This window comes from Aspergillus fijiensis (assembly GCF_003184825.1).
Source record: "Aspergillus fijiensis CBS 313.89 unplaced genomic scaffold BO72scaffold_21, whole genome shotgun sequence".
Lineage (NCBI taxonomy): Eukaryota > Fungi > Ascomycota > Eurotiomycetes > Eurotiales > Aspergillaceae > Aspergillus > Aspergillus fijiensis.
In genome coordinates, this window is record NW_024468997.1 from 146,624 (window position 1) to 163,464 (window position 16,841).

At 51.8% G+C, this 16,841-nt stretch overlaps 7 protein-coding genes across 7 annotated transcripts; 5 read left to right on the forward strand and 2 right to left on the reverse strand.

The window, feature by feature from the left end:
• The first annotated feature begins 2,811 nt into the window (after positions 1–2,811).
• BO72DRAFT_447768 (serine/threonine-protein kinase RIO1) lies at positions 2,812–4,822 on the forward strand. The gene has a single exon (XM_040944629.1). It carries the CDS (start codon positions 2,820–2,822, stop codon positions 4,536–4,538), a length of 1,719 nt encoding a protein of 572 aa, XP_040801619.1. The 5' UTR covers positions 2,812–2,819; the 3' UTR covers positions 4,539–4,822.
• Positions 4,823–5,176: 354 nt separating this feature from the next.
• On the reverse strand, positions 5,177–6,835 carry BO72DRAFT_377241 (autophagy-related protein 17; the record flags this gene model as incomplete). The annotated part of the gene is made up of 1 exon (XM_040941253.1): positions 5,177–6,835. One exon carries the CDS (start codon positions 6,833–6,835, stop codon positions 5,177–5,179), a length of 1,659 nt encoding a protein of 552 aa, XP_040801620.1.
• A 1,200-nt stretch (positions 6,836–8,035) lies between these two features.
• BO72DRAFT_447770 (F-box/WD repeat-containing protein) lies at positions 8,036–10,902 on the forward strand. The gene is made up of 2 exons (XM_040944630.1): positions 8,036–8,847; positions 8,947–10,902. Exons 1-2 carry the CDS (start codon positions 8,494–8,496, stop codon positions 10,657–10,659), a joined length of 2,067 nt encoding a protein of 688 aa, XP_040801621.1. The 5' UTR covers positions 8,036–8,493; the 3' UTR covers positions 10,660–10,902.
• A 565-nt stretch (positions 10,903–11,467) lies between these two features.
• On the reverse strand, positions 11,468–11,904 carry BO72DRAFT_495911 (uncharacterized protein; the record flags this gene model as incomplete). Its single annotated transcript, XM_040948585.1, has 2 exons — positions 11,468–11,658; positions 11,739–11,904. 2 exons carry the CDS (start codon positions 11,902–11,904, stop codon positions 11,468–11,470), a joined length of 357 nt encoding a protein of 118 aa, XP_040801622.1.
• Positions 11,905–12,072: 168 nt separating this feature from the next.
• Positions 12,073–12,839, forward strand: BO72DRAFT_495912 (uncharacterized protein; the record flags this gene model as incomplete). The annotated part of the gene is made up of 3 exons (XM_040948586.1): positions 12,073–12,520; positions 12,602–12,709; positions 12,811–12,839. 3 exons carry the CDS (start codon positions 12,073–12,075, stop codon positions 12,837–12,839), a joined length of 585 nt encoding a protein of 194 aa, XP_040801623.1.
• A 680-nt stretch (positions 12,840–13,519) lies between these two features.
• BO72DRAFT_458522 (uncharacterized protein) lies at positions 13,520–13,909 on the forward strand (the record flags this gene model as incomplete). The annotated part of the gene is made up of 1 exon (XM_040946378.1): positions 13,520–13,909. The coding sequence occupies one exon, from the start codon at positions 13,520–13,522 to the stop codon at positions 13,907–13,909; it is 390 nt and encodes a 129-aa protein (XP_040801624.1).
• Positions 13,910–15,456: 1,547 nt separating this feature from the next.
• BO72DRAFT_477215 (uncharacterized protein) lies at positions 15,457–16,822 on the forward strand (the record flags this gene model as incomplete). Its single annotated transcript, XM_040947423.1, has 7 exons — positions 15,457–15,695; positions 15,779–15,820; positions 15,877–15,903; positions 16,026–16,098; positions 16,178–16,473; positions 16,531–16,600; positions 16,653–16,822. Exons 1-7 carry the CDS (start codon positions 15,516–15,518, stop codon positions 16,820–16,822), a joined length of 858 nt encoding a protein of 285 aa, XP_040801625.1. The 5' UTR covers positions 15,457–15,515.
• Between the last annotated feature and the right edge of the window lie 19 nt (positions 16,823–16,841).

A 16,841-nucleotide genomic window follows, 5' to 3' on the forward strand; every position in this document is an offset into this window, starting at 1 on the left:
GATAGCCCGGCGTTTGGCTTCCAGGTTGTCGGTCTTCTTCTGGAGAAGATCGCGCTTGGCCTTCAGCTCTTGTCGCATCGGCCCGCTGCTGTTCTGCACCTGGTGTCTCTGTTGTTCCAATTTCTGCAGTTCGCCTACAGATTTCGTGATGAGCTGGTCAAGCTGCTCCAATTCTTTTCGGATCTCGGTTCCGCGGCTCTTCTTGTTCTCATATTCATCTCTCCACTTTGTCAAGTTCTTCACGGCATCGAGTCTTGACTGCCGCGAATCGTGAAAACCACCAGTAAGGGCACCTCTCTTGTCAGAACGATCCCCCTCCGGCGTAATCGCATTGACTCCGTGGCTGCGGGCATACTGTGAAGCCACCTGCAGGTTCGGGCAGATGATGGTCTTGCCAAAGACGTGGTTGAAAGCTTTCTCGTATTTCGCATCAAACTGGAGTTTCTCAATCATGGGGATCGTGTCGCTTGCTCTGGGCATATTGATGGGTCTGGTTCGTAGCCTGTTCAAAGGCATGAATGTGACTCGGCCAGCCTTCTCCTGCTGAAGGATTTCCAAGACTTTCGTGGCAGTCTCGTCGGTATCGACAACATAGTGGAAGAGACTTTGACCCGCTGTAACTTCGACGGAGGTCCGATACCGATCACTGACCTCGAAGAGTTCCGCCAAGGTACCGTATACTCCCTCAAGATTGTACTGGCGCTTGATCCGTCTCACGGCCGCAATACCGCGGCTTGTGTTGTGGTCCATCATCTGAGATAGATTGCGTTCTGCGCGCTCCACTTCGTTCGAGGCGTTCGACAGAATCGAGTCCAGCTTGGCTTCTTCTCTCCACAGCTCCTTTCGCTGGTCCATCAAACGGTCCCTCTCATCCTTGGCGGATTGAACCAGCTGTTCCACGGACTGCATAGTGTCTCCTCTGCCATCGATCATCTTGCGCAAGCGCTCAGTCTCCGGCTCGAGAAGCGCAATCTCATTTTCAAGCTCCTTGATGTCCTCCTGGGTCTGCGCCATGACGTCCTGGACTGAGGAAATGGAAGCATAATTCTCCTTGATCTCTGCCTGGAGCCACTTGTCGCGCTCACTCTTGTTGCGGAAACGGGAGTTGCGACCTTGCTTAGCATACAGCCGTTGGCGTGCCGTCTCTGCTTCGGTGAGCTTGGCCTTGACAGTCTCCTCCTGATCCTTGGCAGCGTTGAACTGGGGTAGAAGCTCGTGCAATTCTGCCTCACGCTCCTGTATTGCCTCCTGCACGGTCTTAAGATCTTCATCGTGACGTGCCTTGAGCGCCAGAGCGGCAGCCTGGTTGTCAGACAGAGACTTGGCCTGCAACTCAACCTGCGCGAGAGCTTTAGAAGCCTCGCGACGCTCGTCTTCCAATTGAGCTTTGTCCACCTTCAGGAATTCGATCTGCTGTTTGCACTCGGCGATCTCCGAGTCAATTTGCGCCATTTCCTTCTCTCCCTGGATGAAGCGATCGCGGTTCATATCAGTGTCCTCGACGCCCGTCTGCCTTTGCTCCTCCAAGCTGTCGAGGAAACTAGCAATCTCCTGCTGCTCACGAGAGTAAATGGTGTATTCCAAGCATCGGCGTTCCTTGTCCTTCTCTTGATAATTCCTTAGCTCGTCCTTCTCCTCCTCGAGTTCCGCCAGACGCTCGTTGATGAAATCCAGAAGTTCGTCGATCTTGGCGCGCTTGTTGTTCGTCTCGTGCATGATCTTCAGCGACTCCGCCCGGCGGGCCTCGTAGACCTGGGTTCCGGCGACTTCCTTGAGGAGATTGAGGCGCTCGGAGTCCTTCATGTTGGTCAAGGCCGTCACGCGACCCTGGGGCACGATGTAGTACGGGTTGGACCGGGAGAAACCGGCCGACTCGAGCAGGTTCATCACATCTGATTTGGTGGCGTTCTTACGGTCGAGGGTGTATTCGTCTTTCTTCAGGCCGATCGTGCGACGAAGGACCACCTCAGGCTTGCCGGTGGGGAATCTGTCGTCCGAGTTGTCGAAGATGATTTCCACGTACGCCGACATCACCGCGGACCCCGATCCTTCCTATTGACTTGTCAGCTTTCGCTCGCGCGCGCAACGGTGGGAGGGGAGCGAGTTGCTCCCGAAAGCCACGTACATGAAGAAGCGCCTGGCGCTCTTCTCTACCCAGGTGCGTGTAGGCATCACTGAGAACGAAGCGGATGGCGGCGAAGAAGTTACTCTTGCCGGATCCGTTGCGACCCACGATCACATTGTGTTTCGGCGAGAACGGTTCAATGACTGTTTGGTCCTTGTAGCTGTGGTGGTAAATTCTCCTTTAGCTAGGCGTCTCTGACCTAAGAACCAATAATCTGATCTCTTACCTCTTGAAGCCCTGGATAATAATCTGTTTGACGTACATCTTGACGAAGCGGCGCGCATGAGACACGAGAAACAATGGCAGTCGATTACAACAACCAAGTCATCACGCGTCAACCACAGACAAAGGATTCACAAGAGCCTGCACCCTAGTTAAAGATTGAATGGGGCGGCGAGAGGATCTAATGACGACCACCAGGAGTTAAATGACACTTGCGACGAATGGGTGGTGAGCTATGCGAGCGAAACCACGCGTGACAAACGACCCGATATTGTCGGTGTTCTTCGCAACGCGCGTTGAGAGCCGCGGGGTTTCTGCCGGGCGGTGACCGTCCACTTTTGGGGCCCGCACTCAAGGTACCCGGCCCGCCGGCTATTTTTTTCCCAATCTGCAATTGTTCAATCATTTTTTTGGGAGGCAACAATTCGAGGAAATTCTGCCACCAGTGTTGGAGAATTCCTTCTTGTTGACCATGGCGACTTCAAGCACTGATGCGCAAGCATCTGGTCTGGCCGATGGACTGGCCCCCGCTCATACTTACATCCCCAATCAAGGGTATGTGAACGCTGATGGCAGTCTCCCCGCTATGGCGGGGCAAGATCCTGAAGCGCAGAACGGCGGCGGCGAGGGAGATGAGGAGGACGAGTACTACGACGACATTTTCGAAGAGGAAGAAGAAGACGAGGGCCTCGACGAAGAAGACTTCAACTCCTCCAACCCGGCGGATCTCACAAAAGCCTACAACCGGCAACGGAAGGTCAACGAGCTGGCCGCCGATTCCAACGTTCCTAAGTGGACCTACCCGAAGACGAACACGCAGAAACCGACCGTCAACACACACGCCTTGGTCGACGACCAGATCAAGTCGCTGACGAAACACGCCGGCAAGATCAAGCTGGACGCCATGCAGTCGGGCATGGCCGCCCGCGGGGACCGCGGTGGCGACCGGGCCGACCGCGCGACCTCCGAACAGGTGCTGGACCCTCGGACGCGGATGATCCTGCTGCAGATGATCAATCGCGAGATCGTCTCGGAGATCCACGGGTGCCTGTCGACCGGTAAAGAGGCCAACGTCTACTACTCGATCTCATACCCGAACGCCGACGACCTGACCCCCGTGCACCGCGCCATCAAGGTCTACAAGACGAGCATCCTGGTGTTCAAGGACCGCGACAAGTACGTGACGGGCGAGTTCCGCTTCCGCGGCGGCTACAGCAAGAGCAACAACCGGGCGATGGTGAAACTGTGGGCGGAGAAGGAGATGCGCAACCTGCGCCGCATCCACGCCGCGGGCATCCCCTGCCCGGAGCCCATTCACCTGCGCCTGCACGTGCTGGTGATGGGCTTCCTGGGCAACTCGAAGGGGGTCGCCGCCCCGCGCCTCAAGGACGTCGAGTTCGACATCCCGGACCCGGACGCCAAGTGGCGCGAGATCTACTACGAGCTGCTCGGCTACATGCGCGTCATGTACCAGACCTGCCACCTGGTCCACGCCGATCTGAGCGAGTACAACATGCTCTACCACAAGAACCGCCTCCACATCATCGACGTCAGTCAGTCCGTCGAGCACGACCACCCCCGCAGTCTGGAGTTCCTGCGCATGGACATCAAGAACGTCAGCGACTTCTTCCGCCGCAAGAACGTTGACGTCCTCCCCGAGCGCACCGTCTTCGAGTTCATCATCGCCGAGGACAGCGGCCCCACCGTCCCCACCCCCGTCGAGCCCATGCTCGCCGCCATCGACCACCTGTACGCCACCCGCGCCGAGAAGGGCGATGAGGTCGACACCGCCGTCTTCCGCCAGCAGTACATCCCCCAGACCCTGGAGCAGGTGTACGATTTCGAGCGCGACGCCGAGCAGGTCCGCGCCGGCAAGGGCGCCGACCTAGTGTACCGGGATCTTCTCGCAGGCGGGAAGAAGTCCGCTGACGATGTCGACGAGGACGCCAGCGACGCCGGCTCCGATGCCAGCGGTGGTGGCGTCTCAGTCGAGGGATCCGAGTCCGGGGAAGGGGAGGAGGTCGACCCGTTTGCGCCCAAGCCACCCCGTGGGAAGCGCTTCGAGGACAAGGACGAGAAGCGCGACCACAAGCAGAAGGTCAAGGAGGAGAAGCGGGAAAAGCGCGCTAACAAGATGCCCAAGCACATGAAGAAGCGCTTGGTATCGGGTTCCTCGCGCAAGAAGAAATGATCAACTCGCTTGTTGCTCATTTCCTAAATCCACCCTCTTTATCTTTCTGGGTTGGGAGGTCAACCCCGCCCTTGGCTCTGGGAAAAGGGGAAAAAGTTCATTTTGCTTATGCACGATCTCATGATAATTACTTTATGACTCCGGGTTTCGTTCTTGTCTCGTTCTGGGTAGTAATGGTCGGTTGTTGTCTATGTCTATATAGATCACTTGGGAGTAAATAGATACGCATACGTAGAAAGCGTTCGGAAATGTGAATAGGACTCTGGAATTCTGCATGGACACAAATCTGAAGATATCTTAAGCATTTACTATCTCCATCGATTTCCTCAAAGTATGAACCAATCAACCTATCAGAGCTCTCTTTGAACATCAAACTAAGCCATGCACGGGACTAGGTAAACGAGAACAATGTGCAGGTGCTTACGTCGCAGAGACGACCATGGCTCAGGAGTATGCATCCAATGAAAAGTTCATGTCCATGTTATACGGACACCTAGCCAGGACATGGCTCTGTGAGTCAGGGCGAGGAAACGCCTATCGGTGATTTCATCATGTAGGTTGACTGGAACATACAGGGGAGGGGGGCGAGATCTGTGTTTCAAACAAATTCTCAAGCTCTGTCAATGAGATGTCAACGACTAGCCGACTTGCTTGCTCCTTGCCTGCAAGCGAGCGAGAGCTTGCTCAACAATCAACTTCGGTAGGTCAGGGATGACTTCATCATCGACGATGGGCTCTTCAGCTGCTGATGGCCGCTGCTCATCGCTGGACTCGCCGGCAGCACGATCAGGTGCCTCAGATGGCTCTCCATCTCCATTCTTTACATGGCCGCCAAGGATGCGTCGGAACTCAATCCGCATGGGTTCACGGCCAATGCCAGGCCAGATATCCGACGGCAAGTAGTCACCTTGCTCCACTCGGAATGCTTCGCGAGCATTGACGTCCTCCTCATAGAGCTGGTCCAGCTTGTGCTTCGCATCGCGTAGCACTTTCTCAACACGTTGCCGGACATGTCTTCGCCGCGACACTTCGAGAATGAGGCTGTCGTAGGCCTCCAGGAAGCCATCATATAGTGAATTAAGGTCAGAGAGGTCCGAAAGACCGCCGTCAATCCGTTCATGCTCCTCGTTCCATACACGCGTGAAATTGTGTGCCTGCGCAATATAACCGGGTAGACGTGCTGAAGCTAGCGACGAGATGTGACCAAAGACGTCCGTCGTTGCACTGTAAATAGAGAGTAGACTATCCCGGTTACAGACTAGACTTTCCAGAACAGATTCCATCTCGCCAATGCGATCCTGGATCTCCATCACAACATCCTCCGCCTCAGCAGCATCCTTCATGAGTACGTTGACCATCTCCAGATATCCAGACTCACTCAGAGGATCTAGAGGGGCATTTAGATGAGCGTTAATTTCTTCCTCAATGTTAGGGCCACCACGGCCGCTGGCATTAACACCAGCCGGCATATCACCAGTGATGTTTTGGGCTGCGGCACCTCCGCCTTCGGTATGCTTGACGGCAGTGACGCAGAGATCGAAGTGCCGCACTAATGACTCTAGCAAATTGGCCATTTCCTGCGCATGCATTTCCAGCGAATGCAGCATGGATGGCATGGATGACAGGCTAGGTAAGCTAGAACTAGAGGCAGACGGCGATGAAGAGGAGGAGGAGCGAGAGGAGGCTAATTTCGTAGCCTCGCGGTAGTTGCCCAGGGCTTTCTTGATCGACTGAAGCTCATCGTCAAAAGCATAGTTGGAAGAATCCAGCTCCGCTTGAGCAGCGTTGGTGCGGTCGATTGAAGCCTTCAGCGCCGCATGAAGCTCGTCGACACCACGTTCATCAACAAAATCATGTAAGCTTTTTTGGTCCTCTCCATTCGGCCGGAAGGAAGAATGAACGATTGTCTCTCGTAAGAGACCGAGGGTCTTTCTGAGACGGGCATCAGCTGCGTCCAGATCTTTCAGAACGCTGGCAAACTCCGATCGACCTCGGAGAGATATTTCTTCCACCTCGGACCGAACACTGTAAAGAAGGCGGAGTTGGTTGTTGAGCCCACGTCGGAGGAACCCTGTACGTGCAGAGACTATGACACTTTCCTCCAATGCGGAACGAGCGGCAGTGACTATCTCATTGGCTCGCCAGACATGATTGATAGAAGATAGCGAACGCTTCGCTGCGACGAGATGCGAGATAAGAGTGTCCAATTGCGGAATTGAGCTTTCCTGGTCTTTCGCGGTCTCGCCCGTAGAGTGCACATCGTTCGATACGGCCGAGGATTCCATGGCTGACGACATCATGGACCGGGCACGAAATCACGACATCAAAGACAGAATAAAGAGTAAGGTTGAGCAGAAGCTCGTACGACGACAAGTGCTCGGCTAATGAATTCCTTCACGTGCTTGGACAGGTCCTTGAATGCGAGATCTGAGACAGAGGACCAGTGACCCAATGAGACGTGTTCCCTAGGTAGGATATGTCGCGAGAATGGATAAAATTGGTACACAATCACCTCATAAAGCATATGTTGAGTCTCGCCCCCTGTTTGTTTGTGTCTGTTGACGCCTTAATCCAATATTGAGCGTCAATCCCATGCTAACTATGCATCTGGCGGTGAGTTTGATGGACGCTGACTGGTAGATATGGTCTGACTGTGCGACAGCGGTGTAAGCCTCCATTATAGGTCATAAAAGTCCCCTGTCTCAGGAGTCGATCGAAAGTCACCGAGCAAGGCAGAAGGATGAATCAGGGGGGATGAGGTTAGAGGACTGGGCACTGGGCCGACTGACCTTGGTGAGCTACTGCCCGACTGTCCCGCGTCAGGGCAAAACAAGAGTATGGTAACTAACCTAAGGTGAATCCAAGTAGTGATGACTAAGGTAGAATCATTGCGCGATTCGACGCAAATGGAAGTGATCGGGATCGCCAGCGATATTGGGGGTTAGAACGGAACGGAGGGATAGGTGATGTCCGGGTGCATCCTGAGTTTGTTGTAGTCGGGGGATTCGAGATGACGGAGATGTCACGATAGGCAGGCGGAGAAGAGAGGCCTAGAGGTCAGGTGTCAGCCTGCCCGCATCGTCACCGCCCAGCGTATGAGCTCCGGAGAGTATGTAGAGACGGGCTCTAGAATACTCAGAATTGATTGCTTATCTTCCTAGATTGACCCCAGATCCGGAGCTCCGGCGTGGTATGCAGCTAAGCCCAGCTAGCCGTCAATCGCCTGGAGTAGTGCACCACTGAGTCAGAAACAAGGATCCGCAGTTGGCAAAAGAGTGGGAGAAGATGGCGACATTGGCGACAGATGGCAGAATTATGGAGATTATGGAGACGGCCGGCTCAATTCTGCCGTGGCAAAGCGCTTTTACCGCTGTTGTGAACTCCAGCCGCGATGGCGCAATCGCCGCACGTGACTCGGCCGCCCCCCCAGTCAGTAGCCGACGAGGCATGCTTTGCGTGATCGCTGCTCGATGTCGCGATCGTGGAAGAACACATCCCTTTTTTCCTCCGATTCTTATTTATCTACCTATACCCTTGCACTGTTTCTCAAAGTGAAGTTTGGCTGGTCCATATCTTTTCGTTGGACGACTATTATATCCCGCATTGAATTTACCCTGACTACATAACGACCAACCAACCATAGTTACAATATACTACACTAAATCTGCCTCCCGCCTCCCGCCCTGACCCCGAGTCACACTACCTTTGCGCAACTACGACCTTGACGACTGCTTCAATCAAACAAGAACCTTTACCAGGGTCCTCATTACACGCTTTTCCTCCCCACTCTCTTTTATCACAGAAACAAATCTCTTCAAGCTATTTACTGGTTGACCAGACGCTCTGAAATTCACAGCGACCTTAGAACAGTGTTCGTTGCGACAGCCGAGGCCACGCAAGCCTGTGAACACTCAGGTGCTAGGGCACGTCCACTATCTTCGCATCGACAACAGAGATGGAAAACGCTCGGCAAGAAGATGATATGATCGTCCCCTCGCAGTCTTCGGTGCAGTCTATCTTCGGTGGACCAGCTGAAGCCGTCGACTACAGTAACGATGCCGATTCCGACACTCATCAGCACGAGCCCCACAGCCCTCCCGACCTAAAAGCAACTTCTGCGACCCTCGGCGATCAAAGCGTGGCACCTTTTCTCGCTCGACACGTTCCCGAACAGTACGGCGCTCTTGGACCCCAGAACAAGGGCCTGATGGAGCTGAGCGGCGCGGATTCACGCTATTGTTATCGCCATAGGCCTGACCGTAAATGCAGGCGACAAGCAGACGAGCCGACCATGGACAAATTACAGCGAGTGAGTCTTGCCATACCCCGCCGGTCTATTGCGCGTTTATTTCGACAATCGCAGCATGCAATTCTAGTTTTTCTCCAAGCTAATCGTTTTCTTGCATAGGAATTGGAAACACTGCCGCAGAGCGATCAGCAGGGTATCGCACATGTTTGGTCCCTCTTCTCCGCCGCGCCAGCAAAACACCGAAAATTGCTCCTTCAGGGTATCATGGCTCAATGCTGCTTTCCGCAACTCTCCTTCATTTCCGCGACCGTTCGAGATCTCATCCGCATCGACTTCATCGCGGCACTTCCCCCGGAGATCTCTTTCAAAATTCTGTGTTACCTGGACACAACTTCACTGTGCAAGGCCGCGCAAGTATCACGGCGATGGAGAGCTCTCGCAGATGATGACGTGGTATGGCACCGGATGTGCGAACAGCATATTCACCGCAAATGCAAGAAGTGCGGCTGGGGACTTCCTCTACTAGATCGAAAGCGTTTGCGGGAATCGAAGCGTGAAATCGAACTGCGCGCCACAAACTGGGACATCAGCGGACCGGCAGCGGGTGCTGCTACCACCTGCAACGCGGAGACTGATGCGGCAGCGGTTGTTCCAGCGAACCCAGCGAATCCAGCCAAGCGAAAGCCTGATTCGAGCGAGGAACAGTCCACTCTCGTCAAACGCCATTGCTCGTCGCTTGCTCCGGCCCCGGGCCTTGGGAATGACGACGCCTACTTCAAGACACGATACAGACCTTGGAAGGAAGTCTACAAGGATCGTTTCAAAGTGGGAACGAATTGGAAATATGGACGCTGCTCCGTCAAAGTTTTCAAGGGCCACACGAATGGTGTGATGTGTCTCCAATTCGAGGACAACATTCTTGCCACGGGGTCTTATGATGCTACGATCAAGATTTGGGATACCGAGACTGGCCAAGAGCTGCGCACGCTTCGTGGACACGAATCTGGCATTCGTTGTTTGCAGTTTGATGACACCAAATTGATCAGTGGTAGCATGGACCGCACCGTCAAAGTGTGGAACTGGCGCACTGGCGAATGCATTTCCACCTATACCGGCCATCGCGGTGGTATCATTGGCCTACACTTTGATGCCACTATTCTCGCTTCTGCATCTGTTGATAAGACTGTCAAGATTTGGAACTTTGAGGATAAGTCAACCTGCCTTCTACGGGGACACGCAGACTGGGTCAACGCAGTGCGGGTGGATTCCATGTCTCGTACAGTGTTCTCAGCCTCGGACGATTGCACCGTCCGACTCTGGGACCTGGATAGCAAGACCTGCATTAGGACATTCCACGGGCATGTGGGTCAAGTCCAGCAGGTGATCCCGCTTCCTCGGGAGTTTGAATTCGAGGAGCATGATGCGGAGTGTGAAAACGACAATGTCAGCACCATCTCTGGGGACATCGAGCCGGCCTCTCTTCAGGCTACACTGGGGTTAGAGTCCAATTCTGTCATGTCGCAGAGCTCGCCTTTTGGACCCGCTTTCGCAGACGGCCGTCCAGCACCACCGCGCTACATCGTCACCAGTGCTCTGGACTCGACGATCCGTCTGTGGGAGACGAGCACCGGTCGCTGCCTGCGCACGTTCTTCGGCCACTTGGAGGGTGTCTGGGCTCTTGCCGCCGACACCCTTCGCATTGTCTCGGGAGCCGAAGACCGCATGGTCAAGATCTGGGATCCCAGAACGGGCAAATGCGAACGCACATTCACTGGTCACTCCGGCCCCGTCACTTGCATGGGACTCGGTGACAGTCGCTTCGCCACCGGCAGCGAGGACTGCGAGGTCCGAATGTACAGCTTCCAGAGCTGATGCCTTCTCTTTTTTAATTCTTCCTACAAATCTCCTTCCGCTAAAAGCTACGAGTGGCTTGGTTTAATGTTTGTTGTCATTGAAACTTTATGAAAATACCCATCATGTTTTCTATTTTCAGGCGTGGCTGGAGGGTTCGGATGGCTGGAGGAAGCCTGGCGTTGGTGTTGTGTTGTTCTGCTGGTCTTCTTAGGTTATGACCTATTTCCAATTCATCTGGTAATGCGGTTTATCATGGTTTAGAGTGTGCTACGTAAACTAAAAACTGAAGAAGTCTTTGTGAAATTTCTTGGGGTTTAGACTGATGCTAAGTGTGTTAGTGCTTAGAGATGCCTAAGAATGACTTTAAGCACAACAATACTAGGTAGCATCTTCCTCTTGCCCTATAAAGTAAAGCGCACATCCCATTGTTAAGAGTATGACACTGAAATATTCTCCCCAAAAATGCACGTCATCTCCCCTGGAAGATGCTCATACTACTGACTCATAGACAGACACACACACACGTTCCACATCATGTATTGATCCATTCAAATCTTTGATAATAGAGTATAGAGCTTCGAGGTTCATTCAAAAACCACACATTCCCGTAGTAAACCAAGCTATATAACACCCCCATGCTCCAAATATACCACCTAACGCAGTCAACCCCAGCCCGACAAGCAACCAAAATCACCAGAAAAAAAAAGGTAAAGTGTAGCTAAGCCGCAGCAAATCAAAACAAACCAACCCAACCCAAACAACCATACAACCCCAACACCCAGTATATATCCCATCTTCTCCAACCCACACAACTCCCACCCCAAACTCAAGGCTTGCACGCCAACCCCTCCAACTGCTGCGCAACGAGCAGCGTAGCCACGATAATCAGAATCATGATGCCGATCTGGCCGAACAGGATCCAGTGCTGGTTGTGGACGATGGCCTCGTTGGTTCTGAGAAGGTGCTCATCCATACTGGCTTGCTTGAGGTGTATAGGGTTGGCATGGGCTGCAGGGGCTGTGGAATGCGGTGTTAGTGAGACTCGAGCTTTGAGGGGATGTTTTGGATGCTATTCTGGATGTTATGGCTGCTCTTACCAGCTGTACTGAGCGTTTGTGTTGCGACGACGCGTGGGCTGGTCGAAGGGGAGGAGCCATGTCCTCCTGGGATGGGGATGACGATGTAGTCCATCTCGTGGGTTTCTGGGGGTGGAGATGAGGAGGAAGAGGAGGAGGAGCTGGAGCTGGAGCTTGATGATGACATGGTTCTTCAGTTCAGTTGAGTGAAGCTGTATCGAGAAGGAGAGGATGTAGTATTTCAGAGGAGGTTGGAATGGATATTGGAGAAGGACTTGAAGATAGATAGAATTTTGTTGCAGAAGATCAAGATCCTGCACTACCGAGGTGCGTTTTGCTAAAGATCCAGCGGCTGATGTCCCCATTACGTCCTTTCCACGTTGAAGATGATTCACAGTCTCCCTACACCAGAAGGACCGGCGGTGGTGATAATGATGAAGTCAGCTGGACACTCGACCAGCCCCAGCCCTATAAGGATAAGTATTTCCACGCCGACCTGTGCCGTCCAGTTCTCACCATTTCAACCCGCATAGAGAAGCCTATAGAAAAGATCAAGAGAGCATCCCCAACAATGAAGCCCGAGTTATCACCATACCAAGACCCGCTAGACCACACCCCAAGAACGACCACCCCCCCACCCGCGTACATCACCATCGATTTATCTGGCAGCGCAGAAGTCTACGGCCTCGAAGCATATCCATCCACATACAATGACGAAAGGCCTCAGCCCATCTACGTTCCACCGCAGTCCACCGTCACCGTCACCGCCACTGTCTCAGAACCCGAACCCGAACGAAGACGTCGTGAGTCTTTCCCACCGCCACATATCCCCACAGAACCATCCTGCCCAGTTTCCTCCAACAATCTAACCCATGAAATTGCAGGACAATGTCCCCCCCTTTCCTCCATCATCACTGAAATCGTCATGACGGCCATAATCGGCGGGGCCTTTGCCCTCACAGTGGTCGCGATTGTTTTCAGAGTGAAAGACGGTAATCTACATTTCTTCCCTCCCCTAGATCACTTTTATGGGCAATTCCATATGGCGTAGAAATTTCCACTGACGATGTCCTCTCCCTTTTTCCGAATCCAGCAAAAGCCGCTGCCAAAGCTGCTTCTTGAAAGCCACGGTTCCGTTTTTCTGCCTGCTCTCAACCCTCCAGATTAGTCTTCAGGGTAATAAATGTGGGTGATGTGATTGGGGGATTAAGCTGGGTAGGGCTTTGCTCTGTTGGCTTCAGGAATGGGGCCTGGGTTTTCTTTGCTCTGCTCTTCATGACTTTTAGAGGTCGAGGGGATCATTTGCTGGGTGTTTTTGGTTCTTGGAATATGAAGAGTATAGGGTTAAGTTTATAGTTGGGCTAATACCCTATCTTAGAGGGCCTGGCTTATAATTAATCGTCGATCTCATATACTGCAAGCTAGGTACTTTGAAAAATAGCTTTTGCTTAAGACATCTTTCAGGAAGTCTATATCAGTATCAGTTTATCACCGAAGATCAAGATTCTGCCCAGTATCAAGATGTACTACATTCTGCTCCAAGCTCCAGCAGCGGATATCTTTCTTACATGCTTCCTACGCGTTGAAGAGGATTTACATCATCTCTACACTAAAACAAACCGACAGGAGTGATAATAATGAAGTCACTTCGTCACTTGACCAGCAACCGCGCTGCAGACCTAGCTATATAAGTATCTCTACACTGACTGATCTCGCTTCAGCATTTCCTTGTTCCTTTGACCTACTCCCCAGAAAGAAGCAAACCTATAAAGAAAAGTCTCAGAAGTCTCTCGTCTACAATCATGGGGCCCGAAGAATCCTATCCACCGCCATACCAAAACCCTCAAGACCACCCTTCGTCAACAATAACCATCCCACCACCCGCGTACATCACGATCGACCCATCCAGCAGCGAAGAAGTCCACAAGCTCGACCACTTCCCACCCAAATCCGACGACATCGGAGCCAGCTTCACCAACCCAGCCAAGTCCACCGCCACCGCCACCATCTCAGAACCAGAACGTCTCCACCAGCCCCCTGCAGCCCTACCTAAACCCAGCCTCTCATTCAAGCCCATCACCATCCCCACCACCGCTCTCAGAGGCAAACGCAAACGCAACCCCCCCAACAGCAATCCATATCCATACACAGGAACCCTAACCCGCAAACGTGAGCTCCTCCCCCTGCCATAACATCACATACCAAGCCTTCCAATGCATCCTCCAATCTAAGCCTCAACCCAGGCGTATGCCCCTGCTCCAGAAGCAGTGTCATAATAGGAGTTATCCTGCTCAGTGTCATCGGCTTATTCATCGGCGGCCTATGCGTTTTGCTCGATCGGGAAGGTAAAACTGCATTCCATTCCCTTCTTCATCTACGTTATCTACATTGAAGAAAAAGCCCCCGAAAGAAGACCCTGAACTGAAAATGCTGTCCCGAAATAAAAAGAACTAACAGAGTCTTCTCTCTCCGACTTTAGAAAAGAGAGAGGCCGAAGCGGGGATTACTCATCCTGACTTCTGGGGCGCCTTCGTGATAGCTATGAGCCCCTGGACTTGGTTTTCGTGATCATGAGGCGGTGATGGAATTGGGAGGTTTGGGTGGGGTAGGTAGGGCTTGCTCGGTTGACGTTTAGTTAAGGGGGTTGTTTGCTGTTCGTGGGTTTTTGGGGTATGGAATTATGGCCTAAATTGGGTTGATGGTTGGGTTTGAATTCTAGAACGCGAGGTGCTTTGGGTAGAGCTTGGTCTTGTGAGACTGGTGTGGGTGAGTGTGTAGGAGGTATGTTGACAAAGCCCTTAAAAGGCAAGACAAGGATAGATGGGGTTATGCCGCTGTTCTTATTGCTGTAAGCCTAGCTGGAACAATCATTCTCACTTCTTCTATCTGGGTGAATAGTAGAATGTATAGTTTTCATTCCTATAATCAGTGGTTGACCTGTCTTCGAGCCAAAAAGTCACAGATCAAATCAAGGATCTTGGAGTAGAAGTGCACACGGAAGGCAATTATCATAATCATATCATCTCAACTGTAAGAACAAGAATACCACTGTTTGATCATAAAGCATCATATATTATACAGTAGCAGCGATAACATTAAAATTACTATCAACGATTCATTGAGTCTTAGTGCAATCAATAGGCCCATCTATAGAACAAACAACAAAACAGTATCCAAGTATAAACTATAATTTTGGGACTTCTATTGAACTTTCACAGATCTTTTACTTTTGTATACAAATTAGGTAGAAGTACTAGTAAGTTCAAATCCAAAAAAAAAAATACATACATTAAGAAAATTCATAAGCAAGTCAACAGAATAGTAGATTGCACATGTAGTTGCCAAATAGAACCAACTGAACTAATTCTTTTAAGATTTAGAGGAAACCCATTTATTTTGGAAAAGCAGATAGGGCAGGTACACAAGCTTATACCAACCTATCCTAATATCTCAGAAAGACAACTAGGTCTGACAGATAAAACAAAAATAGCAGCAGCTATAGTATATGCCAACAATTTACTTGTTATTATACTTTACTATCCCGATTATTTATCTTCATCCACACTGCTAATGTAAAGAAATAATTCATAATTCTATGATCTTTGCGAGCTATGCGTTGTTCCAAAAACCTTCTCACCTTGCAGCTCTTCTGAGCGGGGTAAGGACTACTAGTAATGAGATCATGGATGCCACAAGCATCCTCTTGCTCTCTGTTCCAGTTTAAAACCTGCTCTTGCCCCCTAGATACAGCATACGCCTCTCAAGAATCTCTAGACTAGACCGAACACTTCTCAAAAAATGCCCCGCGACGCAGACTTCCTCAGCCCCCGCGAGCTGCTGGTCAATGATGGGTTTGTCTGCAAGCTTGCCTCCTTTCGCAAACTGGGGGATCTCTGCATCAGGAATGAAAGACTGCCCGATTCTGACGATAGCCTGATGCAACAAGCCGGCTTTGAGAATAAGGCCTATAACGTGGTGGTATGTCCTCTCTGAGACATCATTGACACAGATTCCACCTACGGACAAAGGCGCTCTCCCCTCCTGGCTAACTGCGTGTCAAGCTTCCGTCTTACTTGCAGCCGATCCCCATTCAATTCCAGACGGTACTGCTCAGTCCATATTCCACGCTGCCCCTCACTCATTCACTAACGGTAGACAGGTCCGGCAAGTCGCTAATAACCTCAATGTACGCCGAGAACCTCGCCTCGCTGCTGCTCAACTTGGAAGAGGATAACTCAGCCCCCCCCCCCCCCCCCCAGACGTGGTTCCCATTCTACAAACTGACAATCACACGTCTTCATGTGACAGGGAGAGCACAACTATACCGAGACTGTGTGCAGCACGGCCTTGAAACTTTGTTCCGCCGCGTCGGACGATTACGGTACGTGTCCATTCTTGTCTCTGCCCCAAAAGAGACATCGAAACTTAACCACTCACACTTAACCTAAAAAAAAAACCAGACAAGATATTCCAGGACATGGAGGCATTGAGACAAGACCCCGACAACGACAACCTCAGGGACAAGGTCCAACAAGAGATCACCGATCGAAAGTACCAAATCGACATACTTAAAGACCAGGCGGACGCCTGGAGCTCGAATCTCAGAACTTACAGCCTGGATGCGGAGGATTGCGAGGTCAATGTGCGTCAACTGGCTGCCCCGTTTCAGGGAACGACGCTGGCCGACATTTTGAAAGATGAGATCTCCGATCCCGAGGACCTGCAAATGGACCTTGATGCTCTGGATTGGACTAAAGTAGGTTCCAACCTTGACAGGTGGATGACTGCGTGCTTGTAACTGACTTCCAATCAGAATCTGCTCGAGGGCTTTGCCATGATCGATGACTTGCAGGATTCACTGCAGGAGGTTCAGAAGATGGCTGGTATGTCCTGGCATTTGTGGTCATCTAGCCTCTGCGTTAACGTGATAAGCAGGAGCTGCTTACCTTATTGCAGACGATATAGACGTGCTGCTGAAGTACGTCGAGGATCACCTTGATCCGGATGATGACCCGTTAGATGGTCTGGTAGAAGCGACCCTTCTGCGTAAATGGAAGAACCTGGAGAATGACGGTATGTCAAGGTCCAATGTACCCTGTCTGTGAAAAACTGCCTGGTGCTGAT

What these genes read in the sequence shown, in the direction of transcription:
- BO72DRAFT_447768 (XM_040944629.1), top strand. Translation starts at nt 2,820, where the DNA reads ATGGCGACTTCAAGCACTGATGCGCAAGCATCTGGTCTGGCCGATGGA.
- BO72DRAFT_447770 (XM_040944630.1), top strand. Translation starts at nt 8,494, where the DNA reads ATGGAAAACGCTCGGCAAGAAGATGATATGATCGTCCCCTCGCAGTCT. An exon ending in CCATGGACAAATTACAGCGA is followed by an intron (nt 8,848 to 8,946) that starts GTGAGTCTTGCC and finishes TTTCTTGCATAG; the next exon opens with GAATTGGAAACACTGCCGCA.